This window comes from Tachyglossus aculeatus, chromosome Y4, assembly GCF_015852505.1.
Source record: "Tachyglossus aculeatus isolate mTacAcu1 chromosome Y4, mTacAcu1.pri, whole genome shotgun sequence".
Lineage (NCBI taxonomy): Eukaryota > Metazoa > Chordata > Mammalia > Monotremata > Tachyglossidae > Tachyglossus > Tachyglossus aculeatus.
This window is the reverse complement of record NC_052096.1, coordinates 7,896,764-7,915,457: the sequence shown is the minus strand read 5'-3', so window position 1 is coordinate 7,915,457 and position 18,694 is coordinate 7,896,764. Positions and strand designations below refer to the sequence as shown.

Genomic DNA, 18,694 nt, shown 5'->3' with positions numbered 1-18,694 from the left:
AGAAGTGCTTAGACAGTGCTTGGCCCATAGTAAGTGCCTAACAAGCACCTTTATTATTAGAAGTCGAAGGATCTGGGTTCTAATCCCAAATCCACCACTTGCTTGTTGTGACCTTGAGCAAGATACATGCTTCACTGACCCTTCTCTATGCTTCAACTTCCTCATCTGTAAAGTGGGGATTCAATCCCTGCTCAACAATTCTGTTGGGAACAATCACCAATCACCTCTTTCAGAGCAACCGCCGGCCTTCCAGCAGTACCACAATATTGTTTGTGACTGAGCGTTTCCCAGAGGAAGTACTTCAGTTAATGATTTAAATTTGTTCTTTTTCACTAGTCTTCCCTGACATTGAGAGCTCCCACCACTATCCTCCCTTCATTCAACCCCAGTACGCTATGTACAAAAGCATGATTTTTGAGCAAGTTTGGAGGGCAATGCATGAGAAAATGTTCCGTTCCTGCCTTCTGTGCAAGCCTCTAAAGGGGTCTGAAGCTTGGGGACAACGAATATGGTTTGGAAGGCTGATGCTTTGATTGGGCTAATTATCACCCCAAATAAAAACACTAGCTCTTCCATGACTAGGGGTCTGTGAATTAGTATTGACTTTCCAGTTATATTTGCATAGACAACTCTGTCTATTGAACACAATGAAACAGGCAACAACTCCTTCTCTGCGGTTGTTGGTGGCCCTTAAAAGAGCCTTTGGTTTCAGTAGGTTTGAGGAATCTGGTGTTTCCTGGCTTTACTTGCCCTTGGCCTTATGGTGGCTCTCAGTCTTCTTGGGCAGCAGCACGGCCTGGATGTTGGGCAGGACGCCGCCCTGGGCGATGGTCACCTTGCCCAGCAGCTTGTTGAGCTCCTCGTCGTTGCGGATGGCCAGCTGCAAGTGGCGGGGGATGATGCGGGTCTTCTTGTTGTCGCGGGCCGCGTTGCCCGCCAGTTCCAGGATCTCGGCCGTCAGGTACTCGAGCACGGCGGCCAGGTAGACGGGGGCGCCGGCCCCGACCCGCTCGGCGTAGTTGCCCTTGCGGAGCAGACGGTGCACGCGGCCCACCGGGAACTGCAGACCGGCCCGGGACGAGCGGGTCTTAGCCTTAGCGCGGACTTTGCCTCCTTGTTTCCCGCGGCCAGACATAGTGAGTGACAGAACAACCTCAATAGAAATCGTAAAACGTATAAAGATCTCGCGGAAACAGTGATCTTTTATAGGTTGTGTAGCGTACCGCAGGGAAGTCTTTTGGTTGGTTAAAATTTATCCGCTTTATGGTCAACCAATAAGGTGTAGGATTTAGAATCCGTTAATTTGCGTAACAAAGAGCATCCCCCAATCAGAATGAGGTGGGTAGAATCTATTTTTATGCAGGATTCATTAGTTTACTTTCCTCTCAAAGAAGGCAGCTTTAAGAGCTACAGTCGCTTTCTAACGCTATGCCTGGGCCAGCTAAATCAGCTCCTGCGTCCAAAAGGGCTCGAAGAAAGCCGTGACTAAATCGCAGAAGATGGCAAGAAGCGCAAGCGGAGCCGCAAGGAGAGTACATCTACATGTACAAGATGCTGAAACAGGTCCATTCCGACCCGGGCCTCTCGTCATGAGCATCATGAACTCCTTCGTTAACATCTTTCGAGAGCATCGCCGCCGATGCTTCCCGCCTGGCAAACTACAAGCGCTCCACCATCACGTCCCGAGAAATCCAGACGGCCGTGCGCCTGCTGCTAGCCGGGGAGCTGGCCAAGCACGCCATATGCAAGGTACCAAATTCGTCACCAAATACATCAGCTCCAAGTAACACACCTATGTTGCTTCTCGCCCCGAAACTAAAGGCTCTCTACAGTAGAGAAGCAGCGTTGCTCAGTGGAAAGAGCACAGGCTCTGGAGTCAGAGGTCATGGGTTCAAATCCCGACTCCAACAGTCAGCTGTGTGGCTTTGGGCAAGTCACTTCTCTGTGCCTCAGTTACCTCATCTGTAAAATGGGGATTGACTGTGAGCCCCCCGTGGGACAACCTGATCATCTTGTAACCTCCCCAGAGCTTAGAATAGTGCTTTGCACATAATAAGCACTTAATACCATCATTACTATTACTACCACCTACTCACTCATGGAAAAGTCGCGGTACCTTTGGCAGCTAGCTAGGCAAATTGTTGTGCTTCTCATTTCCTCAGTTAAACTCTGCCCGAACAGTGGTAGGAAAGCATTACTAATAATGGCATTTATTAAGTGCTATGTGCAAAGCACTGGGGAGATTACAAGGTGATCAGACTGTCCCACGGGGGGCTCAGTCTTAATCCCCATTTTACAGATGAGGTAACTGAGGCCCAAACAACTTAAGTGACTTGCCCAAAGTCACACAGCTGACAATTGGAGGAGGCAGGATTTGAACCCATGACCTGACTCCAAAGTCCAGGCTCTTTCCACTGAGCCACGCTGCCTTCCCCCCCACAGCCCTAAATAAGATTAACGCACATAAAACAAGTTGGACGACCTAAAAGTTTAGTGTTTCAACTCCTTTAAGTGACATTTTGGGCGGCCCTAAAAAGGGCCTTTGGGTGATATGTGGTGTAAGGAAAAGTCTAGCCACCGAAGCCGTAGAGAGTACGGCCCTGGCGCTTGAGAGCATAGACGACGTCCATAGCGGTGACGGTTTTCCTCTTGGCGTGCTCCGTGTAGGTGACGGCGTCCCGGATCACGTTCTCCAGGAAAACCTTGAGCACCCCACGGGTCTCCTCGTAGATCAGCCCGGAGATTCGCTTAACCCCTCCACGACGAGCCAAGCGGCGGATAGCAGGCTTAGTAATACCCTGGATATTATCTCGGAGCACCTTCCGATGCCGCTTCGCACCCCCTTTACCGAGCCCCTTTCCACCTTTCCCACGCCCTGACATAGCGAGACCTTCACGACAGCAATTAAGGAAAGCGAAGGAACAATGACAAAAAACTAGCGCGCTGCAACTTATATATAGACCAAAGTCGGACCTGATTGAAACCCAAGGTCACGAGGTCCGACCTAGCCTCAAACCCCGCCCCTTTTCTAAACACCTCTAATGTCCACTTTTCGTTCATCCTTCCATCCATTCATTCAATCAATCGTTTTTATTAAGCGCTTACTGTGTGCACAGCACTGTACTAAGCACTTAAGCTCACAGAAGTCGTGGGTGGAGAAGTCAAACCTTTTATCTTTTAAGATTTTTGTCTGGTTTTCGTTTCGCTCCCGTCTCCATTAATTATAACTTGCATATCACGTTTGCATTCTTTTCGAAAATTTAACTGTTTTTCTTCCACTGTGAAGGCGTTGTGGGCAGGAGTGTGCCTGTTTTTTGTTATATTGCAGTCTCCCAAGCGCTTAGTACAGTGCTTTGCACACTGTAAGCGCTGAATAAATGTTATTGAATGAATGAATAAGGAGTTGGGGGAAGGAGGGCTTAGTTGGGGAAGACTTAAATTAACTGGTCTGGATTCAAAAACGTTTCTGACCTGCAAGGACATCATTTAAGCAATTTTCGCTTCAATCAATGGAATTTGCATGCTTAATAAATGGCAAGGATTGTATTCCAAAAATATTTCTACAGCAGAATCAGAATCACATAGAACTGGCTCACCTGTGCCTATGAAAATAATAATAATAATAATAACAATAATAATAATAATAATGGTATGTGTTTTGTTAAGTGCTTACTATGTGCAAAGCACTGTTCTAAGTGCTGGGGGGGATACAAAGTGATCACTTTGTCCCACGTGGGGCTCCCAGTCTTCATCCCTATTTTACAGTTGAGGGAACTGAGGCCCAGAGAATAATAATAATAATAATAATAATGGCATTTGTTAAGTGCTTACTATGTGCAGAGCACTGTTCTAAGCACTGGGGGTGGATACAAGGTGATCAAGTTGTCCCACATGGGGCTCACAGTCTTAATCCCCATTTTAGAGATGAGGTAACTGAGGCTCAGAGAAGTTAAGTGACTTGCCCAAGGTCACACAGCAGACATATGGCAGAGCCAGGATTCAAACCCATGACCTCTGACTCCAAAGCCCGTGCCCTTCTCCACTGAGCCACGCTGGGCACAGCTGGGATTAGAACCCATGACCTCTGGCTCCCAAGCCCGGGTTCTTTCCACTGAGCCACGCTGCTTCTCTAAAATGAAATGTCCAAATTGATTGGATAAAAACATTTGAAAATCCCATGTTGGGACGCGGTTGATTACCATTTCATCGATACTGCCATTCATTAGGACTCTTGTTTTATGGCACTGCTTCTTTTTTTTCATTGCATTCAGGGACATTTTTTCATGTCTCCTGGTATAACATTCAGGACTGAAAGCTAAATTTTGATTATCCAGGAGTCTATTAGCATGAACGTTCCTAGGTCTACGGAGTTGACCCTGGCTCCCCGCTTGCTTTCATGTAGTACAGTGCTTTGCCCACAGTAGATGCTCGGTAATACTATTGAATGGTTGCCTCAGCTAGTAAATAAATGAGTTAGTCACATCCATTTCACTATCGTTCCTTTTTCGCCTACTCAATCAATCAATTGTATTCATTGAGTGCTTACTGTGTGCAGAGCACTGTACTAAGTGCTTGGGAAGTACAAGTTGTCAACATATATATATATATATATATATATATATATATATATATACTCCTCTCCTCTGTACTAATATCAGAGCTGTGATAAAGTCGAGACAAGCATATAACTCTATGATCTCATGTCTTAGTAGATCGGCACCAGGAATCAACTATTCACTTTCTCGAACATATTAACTTAGTGAACTGGTTATTACCTAATTGAACTGAAGTTGACTAGAAGCAACATCCCCTCTCAGGGTCACACCTGGGGAGTTTCCAGTACTCTACCAGTCTTGGCTACAGGAAGAGAGTCAAGCAGAGGCCTGCCTAGCCATTCCATTCCTAGCTTGGGTAGAGGCTAGCAAGTGGAAGGCAATCTGCTACAAGTCAAAACTCATCCATGCTGAGCAGCAGCGGCATGGGAGAGAGTCGAGGGCAGAGACTCGAGTTTACTGTTCAGAAAGCTTCAGTGCCAAACCATTTCCATACTTTTACCAAGGAAACACTATGAATACACTACCAGAACTGCAGATGGAGAGCGGGGCGCTCTGGGAGAGATGGGTCCGTGGTGTCTCTATCGGTCAGAGACGACTCGACGGGATGAGACAAGCAGCAGCATATCATAGTGGATACAGCACAGGCCTGGAAGTCAAGGACCTAGGTTCCAATCCTGCCTAGCTCATGAGCTGAGTGAAATTGGGCAGATCACTTAATTTCTTTGTGCCTGTTATTACATCTGTAAAATGGGGATCAGGACTGTAAACAACATGAGACAAGGACTGTATCCAACCAGATTGTTTATATCCACTTGAGCTCAAAACAGCACTTAGCACATACTAAGTGCTTAAAGTTACTAGTCCTTACTGTATTACATAACCGTGGTGGACAGAACGAGGCAATCTGTTAGTAATGTTTTATACTTTCTCAACATCCTTTAGTAGAAACCCAGTAGTAACAGCTTTCTTTTGTATGACAGGGTGGGTGGCTCTGAATAGAGCCTTTGCTTTCAGTAGGTTTGAGGAATCTGGTGTTGTCAACTTGTACTTCCCAAGCGCTTAGTACAGTGCTCTGCACACAGTAAGTGCTCAATAAATACGATTGATTGATTGGTGTTTCCTGGCTTTACTTGCCCTTGGCCTTATGGTGGCTCTCAGTCTTCTTGGGCAGTAGCACGGCCTGGATGTTGGGCAGGACGCCACCCTGGGCGATGGTCACCTTGCCCAGCAGCTTGTTGAGCTCCTCGTCGTTGCGGATGGCCAGCTGCAAGTGGCGGGGGATGATGCGGGTCTTCTTGTTGTCGTGGGCCGCATTGCCCACCAGTTCCAGGATCTCGGCCGGCAGGTACTCGAGCAAGGCGGCCAGGTGGACGGGCGCGCCGGCCCCGACCCGCTCAGCATAGTTGTCTTTGCGAAGCAGGCGATGCACATGACCCACCGGGAATTGTAGCCCAGCCCGGGACGAATGAGTCTTGGCTTTGGCACATGCCTTTCCCCCCTGCTTTCCCCAACCAGACATGGCTACGACAGCAACTAACAATCAAAGAGGGATTTTAGACTGTGAGCCCACTGTTGGGTAGGGACTGTCTCTATATGTTGCCAATTTGTACTTCGCAAGTGCTTAGTACAGTGCTCTGCACACAGTAAGCGCTCAATAAATACGATTGATGATGATGATGACTGTCTCTACATGTTGTCAACTTGTACTTCCCAAGCGCTTAGTACAGTGCTCTGCACAAAGTGAGCGCTCAATAAATAGGATTGATTGATTGAAGGAAGTAAAAATACAGTTAAAGAAAGTACGAAAGCTATTTATACGTTGTGCAAGGAATCAAAGTGAGCATTTTGATTGGCTAGAGACCCTTACGCATACTATCCAATAGAAAAGCAGAACTGGAATCCTATCATTTGCATACGGAACTCCTCCTTATTCTCCAATCCAATTGAAGCAAAGCCAAAACCTCATTTACATAACGAATCCTATAAATAGGAGGGCTTCGAAGTAGAAGCGCTATTGTTGTCGAGGCGTTGAGGGGGTTTTTTGGTAGCTATTATGCCTGATCCAGCCAAATCCGCTCCGGCGCCCAAGAAGGGCTCGAAAAAGGCCGTGACCAAGTCGCAGAAGAAAGATGGGAAGAAGCGCAAGCGGAGCCGCAAAGAGAGCTACTCCATCTACGTGTACAAGGTGCTGAAGCAGGTCCACCCCGACACGGGCATCTCGTCCAAGGCCATGGGCATCATGAACTCGTTCGTCAACGACATCTTCGAGCGCATCGCCGGCGAGGCTTCCCGCCTGGCGCACTACAACAAGCGCTCCACCATCACGTCCCGGGAGATCCAGACGGCCGTGCGCCTGCTGCTGCCCGGGGAGCTGGCCAAGCACGCCGTGTCCGAGGGCACCAAGGCCGTCACCAAGTACACCAGCTCCAAGTAAACTGACCGTCTGATTCTTTCGCATCCTGAAACCAAAGGCTCTTTTCAGAGCCACCCACCTGCTCGCAAAACTGCTGTAATTCTTTTCGATGTGTTTGTAACAACAATAGTAACGGTGTTTGTTAAGCTCTATGTACCAAGTACTGTTCTAAATACAAGTTAGTCACGCTGCCCCACGTGGGGCTGTCTTCATGCCCGTTTTACAGATGAGGCAACTGAGGCACGGAGAAGTCAAATCATCATCATCATCAATCGTATTTATTGAGCGCTTACTGTGTGCAGAGCGCTTGGGAAGTACAAATTGGCAACATATAGAGACAGTCCCTACCCAACAGTGGGCTCACAGTCTAAAAGGGGGAGGCAGAACAAAACCAAACATACTAACAAAATAAAATAAATGGAATAGATATGTACAAGTAAAATAAATAAAGTAATAAATATTTACAAATGACTTGCCCAAAGCTACACAGTTGAGGAGGGGTGGACCTGGGATTAGAACCCACGGCTTCTGACTCTCAAGCCCATGCTCTTTCAACTAAGCCACCACCCCAGCACCTAGTACGGTGCCTGGCACATAACAAATAACAATTCTTATGACCTCATTGTATTAATAATCTTCATTTGTGTTGGAGTGCTAAGTATGTGCAGAGCATCGTACTAAGCGCTTGGAAGGACAATAGAACAATAAACTTACATTCCCCGCCCACAACGAGTTTACAGACTGCAGGGGAAGGAGACAGACCTCAATACAAATAAAATTACAGTCTTTCCAATAAGTCACTCTTCATTAGACTGATTCATTCATTGTCATGCGTGGTTATATACAGGGAATGTTCCTGTTTATTCTATTGTACTTTCCCAAGCGCTTAGTACATTGCTCCGCACATAGTAAGCGCTCGAGATGGAATGAATGACTCCGTGTGGCTCCGGTCAAATCTGCTGGAGACGGGAGGAATCGAATCCCAAACTTGCAGTGGAAAAGTTTCGTATTTGGACAGGAGGTGGAGCCTGAGACCAAGCTGGCTCCAAAAAGTGGGTTTCTCTCCTCTCTGTATCCCCATAATAATAATAATGGCATTTATTAAGCGCTTACTCTGTGCAAAGCACTGTTCTAAGCACTGGGGAGGTTACAAGGTGATCAGGTTGTCCCATGTGGGGCTCACAGTCTCAATCCCCATTTTACAGATGAGGTAACTGAGGCCCAGAGAAGTTAAGTGACTTGCCCAAAGTCACACAGCTGACAATTGGCAGAGCCAGGGTTTGAACCCATGACCTCTGACTCCAAAGCCCGGGCTCTTTCTCCACTGAGCCACGCTGCTTCTCCGTCTCCTAGTAGAATGGGTTGGAGAACGATTATTCCGTGTTCTCCCCTTCCACCCACTTCTCGGTCAATCAATGGTATTTATTGAGCATTGTGTGTGCAGAGCACTGTACTAAACGCTTGGAAGAGTACAGTACAACAGAGTTGGTAGATATGTTCCCTCCCAGCCACTAGCTCACAGTCTCAGCATGCCGCCTTTCTAAATCGAAGAGCATATGCCCTCATTCATTCATTCATTCATTCAATCGTATTTATTGAGCGCTTACTGTGTGCAGAGCACTGCATTAAGCGCTTGGGAAGTACAAGTTGGCAACATATAATAATATATGTTGTCATAATAATACCTGTGGTGCTTAAGTGCTTACCGTGTGTCGGGCACTGTACTAAGCATTGTGTGGGAATACAAGCAAATTGGGTTGGACAGTCTCTGTTGCACATCAGGCTCACAGTCTTCATCCCCATTTTACAGATGAGGGACCTGAGGCCCGGAGACGTGAAGTGACTTGTCCAAGGTCACGCAGCGGATAAGTGGTGGAGTCAGGATTAGAACCCAGGTCCTTCTGACTCCCAGGCTTGGACTCTATCCACTAGGCCACACTGCTATGAACAAATCACCCTCCCCTTTCCTCTTTTACCCCTAATTGCAGCTCACAGCCATGCTTAGGCCTGGATCCAATGGCTCTGGGAATTTTCTTTGGGAAAAAAAAATAAAGGAGCTTTATATGAGGTGCTTGGGGATCCCCAGGAGTGTATTGTGTGATTCCCCCCTGAAGAAGTGTGGCCTAGTCAATTGCCCACAAGACCAGGTTGAGAATTTAGGTTTTAAAGCGTTTCTTCCTGGAGCCCAAGAAGAAGGATCACATGACTCTGTGGGCAGGGATTGTGCCTACCAACTCTCTGATAGTGTACTCTCCCAAGCGCTTAGTGCAGTGCTCTGCACATAGTAAGTGCTCAACAAATACTTTTATTCATTCAATCGTATGTACTCAATAGTATTTACTAAGCATGTACTGTGTGCGTAGTCCTAATAATGATGATAAGCTCCTTGTGGGCAGGGAATGTGTCTACCAACTCTGTTACAGTGCATTCTCCTAAGCGCTTAGTACAGTGCTCTGCACACCATAAACAGTCAATAAATTTGATTGATTCATGGTTGCCCCCACCCCAGACCTTCATCCTCTCCTTCAGAGGAGAAACGTCCAAGAAAGGGATTCCTTTAACTGATACACCCCAGCTAGTGTTCTCAATTGATGCCATAAAAATTGAGGCTTAAGCAAGAGAGCTAAGCAAAGTCTAGCTTCCTACTGGAATTCATGTAAAGTATATTAATTTATAGTCAAGACCCCACCAAATTAACAAATATACACTTTTATTTTTGAATGGTGATTGAACAATTCAAAAACAGATCAAGTACTAATGCAAATATGTAACATGAAAAGATTATGAATTACTGCTTTTGATGTGCACATCCACACATTTAATTTTCGAAGGGTTTCCCTTCACATCCTAACACCTTGCAATCACAAACTAAAGACCTTTCCTTATTTAATGACAGAGTGTAGAAATGGGCTTTGAATCCTGGTAGATTGTAAAATGATCAAAGGCAGAGATTATAAATACAAATTCTATTGTACTCTCCCAAATATAATATACTAAGCACTGTAGTCCAAGCTTCATTAAAATCTCTATTCAAGTAAGAGCACTTCAGAGGTTGAGGGGGAGAGCAAGAAGCAGTGAGGTATTTGAGACAAGGTAAGTCTCCCACAAGATGTGAAATCTGCAAATGAGAAGAGGCCTCAAGTGTAATAAAATTCTTTAGGGCCACAGAAAGACCTTCGGAACAAGGATTCCCTGGTATATCAGAAGGACTAAGGATTGCTATTTGGCATGAAATATGATAAAGTACCTTGCTCTCCACTTCTGGAAAATAATAATAATTGTGGTATTTGTTAAGTGCTTACAATGTGTGAGGAACTGTACTAAGGGCTGGGATAGGTACAAGCAAATCGGGTTGGACACAGTCCCTATCCTACATAGGGATCACAGTCTCAATCCCCATTTTATTCATTCTACTAAGCACTTGTGAGAGAACAAAAGAAAAACAAACACATTCCCTGCCCACAACAAGCTTACAGCCTAGGGGGCCCCCATTACAGATGAGGTCATGGAGACCCAGAGAAATGAAGTGACTTGCCCAAGGTCAACCAATAGACAGTTGGCAGAGCCCAGGATTAGAACCCAGGTCCTTCTGACTCCCAGGCCTGTGCTCTATTCACTGGGCTGTTTCTCTGAGAAGGGGATCTATTCACCCATATCACTGGATCCACATCAAAATAAATACCAATAATGGCACAAATTAAGTGCTTACTATGTGCTAAGATTTGGAATAAGTACAAGAATTGAGATCCAACCTAATTCCTGTCCCACATGGGCCTCACAAATCTGACTCCCACTTTACAGACGAATAAACTAAAGCCCAAAGAGTTTAAGTGACTTGACCAAGGTCACACGGTCAGTGGCAGACCTGGAGCTGGGTCTCCTGACGCCCAGCCTTGTGATCTTTCCACTAGGCCACACTGCCTCCAAATCGATCTCTAGCTGGACCACTGAGGAGAGCCTGTGGGAAGGGTCTTCTAGATGGCAAACTCCTTGGGGGTCAAGGATAGGGTCTTTTACTCCCAAGCATTTAGTACAGTGCTCCTCACATAGTAGGTGCTCAATAAAAACAGTTGATTCATTGATTGATTAATTGAATAATTGAGGGCCTGGACAGGTTCAAGGACCTCTAGAATGTAAACTCATTGTGGTCAGGGAATGTCACCATTTACTGTTTTGTTGTACTTTCCCAAGTGCTTAGTTCAGGGCTCTGCACACAGTAAGCGCTCAATAAATATGAATGAATGAATGAGAGACCTCTCCTGACCCAAACAAAAGGACTGAAGTGGTTCTTTGCTGCAGCCGCAGAGACCAGCCGGGAGGAATGTGGACAGATGCCAGGAGCAGATATAAGGCTGACTCTGCCCCACAGCGTAGGAATTTCTTTTTTTTTATGGAATCTCTTAAGCGCTTACTGTGTGCCAAGAACTGTACTAAGTGCTGAAGTAGAGAACAAGATAATCAGGTTGGATACAGTTCCTGTCCCCCATGGGGCTCACCGTCTTTATCTCAATTTTACAGATGAGGTAACTGAGGCACAGAGAGGTAATCAGGTTGGACACAGTCCCTGTCCCACAAAGCGCTCGTGGTCTTAATCCCCATTTTATAGATGAGGTAACTGAGGCACAAATAAGTAATCAGGTTAGACACAGTCTTTGCCCCACATTGGGCTCACAGTCATAATTCCCATTTTACAGATGAGGGAAGAAGTGGCTTGCCCAAAGTCATACAGCAGACAATCAGTGGAGCTAGAATTAGAACCCAGGTCTGGGCTCTATCCCCCTCCTCCCCCTCCCCCCTCCTCTCCCTCTCCATCCCCCCACCTTATCTCCTTCCCTTCCCCACAGCACCTGTATATATGTATATATGTTTGTACATATTTATTACTCTATTTATTTATTTTACTTGTACATATCTATTCTATTTATTTTATTTTGTTAATATGTTTGGTTTTATTCTCTGTCTCCCCCTTCTAGACTGTGAGCCCACTGTTGGGTAGGGACCGTCTCTATATGTTCCCAACTTGTACTTCCCAAGCGCTTAGTACAGTGCTTTGCACACAGTAAGCACTCAATAAATACGATTGATTGATTGATTGATTGATAGACCACGCTTGCTCATTTCCCTTGAGCCTCTTCGTACTGGTTCCTTACTTGAACCTTTCTCTGCCCCCCAAGTCTCACGCGTCTTCTCCACAGGGTGACACAGAGAGCTGTATCCACAGCAAACAGGAGTCCTATGACCAGGTAGAAAATGAGGTGGATCCAGGAAGGAAAGTGACTTGGCTTTGCTAAAATGGAGAGAAAAACAGCATTAGATTTGGGGGTACAGTGCACTATCAACACTGATAATCCCCACCTCTGGATTGTAAACTCACTGTAGGCAAAGAACGTGTCTGTTTATTGTTACATTATAATAGCAACAATAATAATAATAATGGTATTTGTTAAGCACTTACTATGTGCCAAGCACTTTGCTAAGCGCTGGGGTAGATATGAGGTATTCAGGTTGTCCCATTGTGGGGCTCACAGTCTTTATCCCCATTTTAGAGTTGAGGTAACTGAGACACAGAGAAGTTAAGTGACTGACCCAAAGTCACACAGCTGATAAGTGGCAGACCTGGGATTAGAACCCACGACCGCTGACTCCCAAACCCGGGCTCTTTCCACTAAACCACACTACTTCACTTTCTTAATAATAATATCTGTCATTTCTTTATTTAAATTATTGTTTGTCTCCCCCGCTAAACTGTAAACTCACTGTGGGCAGAGAATGTGTCCATCTATTGTTATACTGTACTCTCCCAAGTGCTTAGTACAGTGCTTTGCACACAGTGAAGTGTTCAATAAATACAGGGAATGTGCCTGTTTATTGTTGTATTATTCTCTCCCAAGCATTTAGTACATTGCTCTGCACACAGTAAGCCCTCAATAAATGACTGACTGAATAAATAAAATACAATTGAATGAATGAATGGTACTTGTTAAGCGCTTACTATGTGCCAAGTATAGTTCTAAGTGCTGAGGTAGATACAAATTAACCAGATTGAACACAGCCCCTGTCCCACATGGGGCTCACACTCTTAATCCCTGTTTTCCAGATGAGGTAACTGAGGCCCAGAGAAGTGAAGTCCCTTGTCCAAGGTCACACAGCAGACATGTGGCAGAGACAGGATTAGAACCCAGATCCTTCTGACTCCCAAGCCTGAGATCTATCCAGTAAGCCACACTGCTTCTCCCAAGGGTTTAGTACAGTGCTCTGCACACAGTAAGCTTGTTGGGTAGGGACCATCTCTATATGTTGCCGATTTGTACTTCCCAAGCGCTTAGTACAGTGCTCTGCACACAGTAAGCGCTCAATAAATATGATTGAATAATTACGATTGACTGACTGGCTGGCCAATAATAATTATGGTATTTGTTAAGCGTTTACTATGTTCCAAGCACTTGGGTAGATACAAATAATCAGGTTGTTCCTCATGGGGCTCACAGTCTTAATCCCCATTTTCCAGATGAATACTGATGGTATTTGTTAAGTGCTTACTATGTGTCAAGCACTGTTCTAAGCGCTGGGTAGATACAAGGTAATCGGGTTGTTCCACGTGGGCCAGTTGACAGCAAGGGCTCTGACCCTTGGAGGGGAAGGGTAGATGAGGGAGGGAGGAGGAAGGAAGAGTCACTTAACTTCTCTGAGCCTCAGTTACCTCACCTGTTAAATGGGGATTAAGACTGTGAGCCCCGTATGGGACAACTTGATCACCTTGTATCCCCCCAGCGCTTAGAACAGTGCTCTGCACATAGTAAGCGCTTAATAAATGCCATCATTATTATTATTATTACCTCGGATCAGTCCCCCTAGGATCAACTTTAGTTTTAGTTTAGTTACCAACCTGTTGAAGAGCCAGCCTTGACTGTGATGGTAATAGGAGGCGAATTTTTTGATTGTGTTCTACAGTGGTAGGAGCCGCTGTGGCTGGAGTTAAGATGGGAGATGCAATATTTGGGAAATAAGGAGAATTTCAAGGTCTTGCCATTGCAGAAGAATTCATAATCACTCCTGATCAAGTCTCTCGAGCTTCGGCATTTCAGAGACAGGTTTCCCCCCTCTGGGAACTCATAGCCGTTAACCTGCAGGTTCACCCAGTCTGGAAGAAACAGAGGCAAAAGGGTTAAGATTGGTCAGTCGGTCTTATCGATTGAGCACTTAATGTGTGCAGAGTATTGCACACATAGAGAAGCAGGGTGGCTCAGTGGAAAGAGCATGGGCTTTGGAGTCAGAGGTCATGGGTTCAAATCCCGACTCCGCCAATTGTCAGCTGTGTGACTTTGGGCAAGTCACTTAACTTCTCTGGGCCTCCGTTACCTCATCTATAAAATGGGGATGAAGACTGTGAGCCCCCCGTGGGACAACCTGTAGCACTTAGAACAGTGCTTTGCACATAGTAAGCCCTTAATAAATGCCATCATTATTATTATTAAGTGCTTGGGAGAGGACACTGGAACAGTATAACAGACACATTCTCTGCCCACGGTGAGGTTAAAGTCTAGAAGGCCCTGAAGTTTTTATTCTACCCCCAGGGCCTGTGAAGGGGCCAGGCCACTGTCCGGTGAAGGCGGGGCTTGGACTCCACCCAGCTCAGCTTCCCATCAACCGCATGACGCGTGTGGGGCTCACAGTCTTAATCCCCATTTTACAGATGAGGGAACTGAGGCATAGAGAAGTGAAGTGACTTGCCCAAAGTCACACAGCTGACAAGTGGCAGAGCCAGGATTAGAACCCACAACCTGTGGCTCCCAAGTCTGTGCTCTTTCCACTAAACTACAAGTGTCCCATTTGGAACAGGGATTGTGTTCAACCTGATTAATGTGTATCTATCCCAGTGTTTCATTCATTCAATCATATTTATTGAGCGCTTACTGTGTGCAGAGCACTGTACTAAGCGCTTGGGAAGTACAAATTGGTGACATATAGAGACAGTCCCTACCCAACAATGGGCTCATAGTCTAGAAGTGGGAGACAGACAACAAAACAAAACATGTAAAAAGGTGTCAAAACCATCAGAATAAATAGAATTATAGCTATATGCACATCATTAACAAATAAATAGAATAGTAAATACGTACAAGTAAAATAAGTAGGGTAATAAATCTGTTCAAATATATACAAGTTCTGTGGGGAGGGGAAGGAGCTAGGGCCGGGGGAACCGGGAGGAGGAGAGGAAAAAGGGGGCTCAGTCTGGGAAGGCCTCCTGGAGGAGGTGAGCTCTTAGTAGGGCATTGAAGGGAGGAAGAGAGCTAGTTTGGCAGACATGTGCACGGAGGGCATTCCAGGCCAGGCCAGTGCTTAGAAAAGTGCTTGGCACCTAGTAAGCAATTAACAAGTACCATCATTATTATTATCATTATTATTATTATTATTATCAAAACAAGAAAACCCCAGTGCCCATTCATTCATTCATTCTATCGTATCTATTGAGCACAGAGCACTGTACTAAGCACTTGGAAAGTACAATTTGGCAACAGGTAGAAACAATCCCTACCCAACAATGGGCTCACAGTCTAGAACAGGGTGACAGACAACAAAACAAAACAAGTAGACAGGCATCAAAAGCATCAAAATAGATCAATGGAATTATAGATATATATGTATACATCATTAATAAAATAAATAGAATAATAAATTTGTACAAATATTCACAAGTGCAGTGGGGCGGGGAAGGGGTTAGAGCAGAGGAAGGGAGTAGGGGCAATGGGGAGGGGAGGAGGAGTGGAGGAAAAGGGGGGCTCTGTCTGGAATGGCCTACTAGAGGAGGTGGGCTCTCAGTAGGGCTTTGAAGGGGGGAAGACAGCTAATTTGGCAGATGTGAGGAGGGGGGCCCTTCCAGGCCAGAGGTAGGATGTGGGCCAAGGGTCGACTATGAGACAGGCAAAAACAAGGCACAGTGAGGAGCTTAGTGGCAGAGGAACAGTATGTGGGCTGGGCTGGAAAAGGAGAGAAGGGAGGTGAGGGAAGAGAGGGCAAGGGGTTGGAGAGCTTTGAAGCCAATAGTGAGGAGTTTTTGCTTCGTGTGAAGGTTGATAGGCAACCACTGGAGATTTCTGAAGGGGGAGGGTGATATTTCCAGAGCGTTTCTGTAGAAAGATAATCTGGGCAGCAGAATGAAGTATAGACTGAAGCGGGAAGAGACAGGAGTATAGGAAATAAGAAAGGAGGCTGGTACAGTAATCCAGTCGGGATACGATGAGAGATTGTGCCAAGGCAGCTGTTTGGATGGAGGGGAAAGGGCAGACCTCGGCGATGTTGTGAAGGTGAGACCGGCAGGTTTTAGTGACGGATTGGATGTGTGGGGTGAATGAGAGAGAGGAGTCAAGGATGACACCAAGGTTGCGGGCTTGTGAGATGGGAAGGATGGTAGTGCCGTCCACAGTGACGGGAAGGTCAGGGAGAGGACAGGGATTGGGAGAGAAGATAAGGAGCTCAATCTTGGACATGTTGAGTTTTAGGTGGTGGGCGGACATCCAGGTAGAGATGTTCTGAAAGCAGGAGGAGATACAAACCTGGAGGGAGGGAGAGAGAACAGGGGCGGAGATGTAGATTTGGGTGTCATCTGTGTAGAGATGATCGTTATAGCCATGGGAGCAAATGAGTTCACCGAGAGAGTGAGTATAGATGGAGAAGAGAAGGGGACCAAGAACCGACCCTTGAGGAACCCCTACATTTAGGGGTTGGTCGGGGGAAGAGGAGGCTAGGAAGGAAACTGAGAATGAACGGCCAGAGAGATGAGGAGAACCAGGAGAGGACAGAGTCCATGAAGCCAAGGTTAGGTAACTTGTAACATGAACCAAGAAAGGGAGGCAGATGTAATTCATAGGATACTCCAGCACGCACATCTCCCTTCTTCCTGAGGCCTACACGGCCACCAGCCGCTTGTCTGCTGTGTGAACTTGGGTAAGTCACTTTACTTTTCTGTGCCTCAGTTCCCTCATCTGTAAAATAGGGATTGAGACTGTGAACTCCACATGGGACAGGGACTGTGTCCAATCCGATTTACTTGTATCCACTCCAGCTTTAAGTACAGTGCCTGGCACATAGTAAGCACTTATCAAAGACCGAAATTATTATTATCATTATTCTGCCCCTTACTGCATACTCTCCCCTCACACCTTAGAGCCCGGACAGGCAGTCTCAAACCTAACCCCCACCCAGGGGCATTCCCGGACAATATCTGGTCCTCGCCCAGCTCCGCCCGACCCCCCCAACCCCAGTCTCATCAGTTTCCACACTCACCAGCACTTATCACATCCAGATTCACGGGGTCACTTTGGGCAGAGTCCCCCTTCTGGCATGAGTACTGCCCGCTGTCGCCCAAGTTGGTGGCCTGGATGTTGTAATTGGAGGTCTGGTTCTGGATGGCGGTGCCATTGTGAAACCACTGGGTGGCTGTGCCAACGTCCCCCAGAAAGCCGGGATCCCAACAGTTCAGGGTCACTTGGTCCCCCTCGATCACATTGACCCATGGTGGGTTCAGGGTCACCACGGACTTGCGAAGCTCAGCTGGGAGGGAGGGTGGAGAGAATAGGTGAGGGGTGGGACCCTCGAAGGCTGCCTGGGCAGGGGGAGGGGGGCACGGAAGCTGGGCCAGAAGAAAGGGCTGGGCAGGGAAACAGTATGGCATAGTGGCTAGAGCATGGGCCTGGGAGTCTGAAGGTCATGGGTTCTAATCCAGCTCCACCACTTGTCTGTTGTGTGACCTTGGGCGAGTCACTTGACTTCTCTGAACCTCAGTTACCTCTTCTGTAAAATGGGGATTGAGATGGTGAGTCCCACGTGGGACAGGGACTGTGTCCAGTCCCACTTGCTTGTATCCACCCCAGCGCTTAGTACAGTGACTGGCACATAGTAAGCGCTGAACCCATTAAAAAAACAAAAAACACTTTCACCATCCCTGATAGGTAGGTGGTAGGGGATCACCCAGAGAGATGGGGCTTAGATGGACTCCCACATTTAGCCCTAGGAAGGGCTTGGCCACGCCTGGTCTGACTTCTACGGGGCAAGTGGGTGAGTGGGAATCACTGACCCGTTGGTCTCCCTAGGACAGTGGATTCAGGCAGCCAGATACACAAGGAACCCGCTTGCGGTTTGGGCGAGGGTAGCCTGCTATCCTCCACAAGGGTTCTTTCATCATATCCTGTGACATTTGGGGTGAAGGTAGCAACTGTTTTGCTTGGAGAAATTGTCAACTTACTTACCAGTTTTCACGCTACGCCAAGCTGCAGGAGAGCAGAGGAGATGAGTCAGCGGCAGGTAAGGGTGAGTGAGGGGATCATCTTGCGGGGGTGGAATTGTCACAGGAGGGGGGTACCCACCCCGACACCAAGGATCCAAGGAGTCTGCTCACAGCACAACCCACTTTGCCCATCCCGGAGACACTGTTTCCCAGCCTCGCTCTTCCCCCACAAACAGATTTCACCCATTCATTCATTCTGTCATATATATCAAGCGCCTACTGTGTAGAGAGCCCTGTACTAAGCGCCTGGGAGCATACAATACAACAATGAACAGGCACATTTCCCCACCCACAACGAGCCTACAGTCTAGAGGGGGAGACAGACATTAATAAAAATAAATAAATTACAGATATACCCCAGGGTACCCCAAGATCCTCTAATGTGTCCCCTCCATCTCCTAAACCTAAAACAGCTGCCTCTTTTTCCCTCTTTCCTAATCC

General features: G+C 46.7%; 4 protein-coding genes and 2 pseudogenes across 4 annotated transcripts; 2 read left to right on the top strand and 4 right to left on the bottom strand.

Moving 5' to 3' along the window:
* Nucleotides 1-742: 742 nt before the first annotated feature.
* On the bottom strand, nucleotides 743-1,135 carry LOC119946909 (histone H2A type 1-like). The gene has a single exon (XM_038768391.1). It carries the CDS (start codon nucleotides 1,133-1,135, stop codon nucleotides 743-745), a length of 393 nt encoding a protein of 130 aa, XP_038624319.1.
* A 293-nt stretch (nucleotides 1,136-1,428) lies between these two features.
* LOC119946928 lies at nucleotides 1,429-1,787 on the top strand (annotated as a pseudogene).
* Nucleotides 1,788-2,523: 736 nt separating this feature from the next.
* LOC119946933 (histone H4) lies at nucleotides 2,524-2,882 on the bottom strand. Its single transcript, XM_038768410.1, has one exon. It carries the CDS (start codon nucleotides 2,880-2,882, stop codon nucleotides 2,571-2,573), a length of 312 nt encoding a protein of 103 aa, XP_038624338.1. The 3' UTR covers nucleotides 2,524-2,570.
* A 2,800-nt stretch (nucleotides 2,883-5,682) lies between these two features.
* On the bottom strand, nucleotides 5,683-6,075 carry LOC119946906 (histone H2A type 1-like). The gene has a single exon (XM_038768386.1). The coding sequence runs from the start codon at nucleotides 6,073-6,075 to the stop codon at nucleotides 5,683-5,685; it is 393 nt and encodes a 130-aa protein (XP_038624314.1).
* Nucleotides 6,076-6,590: 515 nt separating this feature from the next.
* Nucleotides 6,591-7,147, top strand: LOC119946917 (histone H2B type 1-O-like). Its single transcript, XM_038768398.1, has one exon. The coding sequence runs from the start codon at nucleotides 6,610-6,612 to the stop codon at nucleotides 6,988-6,990; it is 381 nt and encodes a 126-aa protein (XP_038624326.1). The 5' UTR covers nucleotides 6,591-6,609; the 3' UTR covers nucleotides 6,991-7,147.
* A 4,936-nt stretch (nucleotides 7,148-12,083) lies between these two features.
* Nucleotides 12,084-18,163, bottom strand: LOC119946957 (annotated as a pseudogene).
* Between the last annotated feature and the right edge of the window lie 531 nt (nucleotides 18,164-18,694).

Coding starts and splice junctions, on each gene's coding strand:
- LOC119946909 (XM_038768391.1), bottom strand. CDS start 1,135: ATGTCTGGCCGCGGGAAACAAGGAGGCAAAGTCCGCGCTAAGGCTAAG.
- LOC119946933 (XM_038768410.1), bottom strand. CDS start 2,882: ATGTCAGGGCGTGGGAAAGGTGGAAAGGGGCTCGGTAAAGGGGGTGCG.
- LOC119946906 (XM_038768386.1), bottom strand. CDS start 6,075: ATGTCTGGTTGGGGAAAGCAGGGGGGAAAGGCATGTGCCAAAGCCAAG.
- LOC119946917 (XM_038768398.1), top strand. CDS start 6,610: ATGCCTGATCCAGCCAAATCCGCTCCGGCGCCCAAGAAGGGCTCGAAA.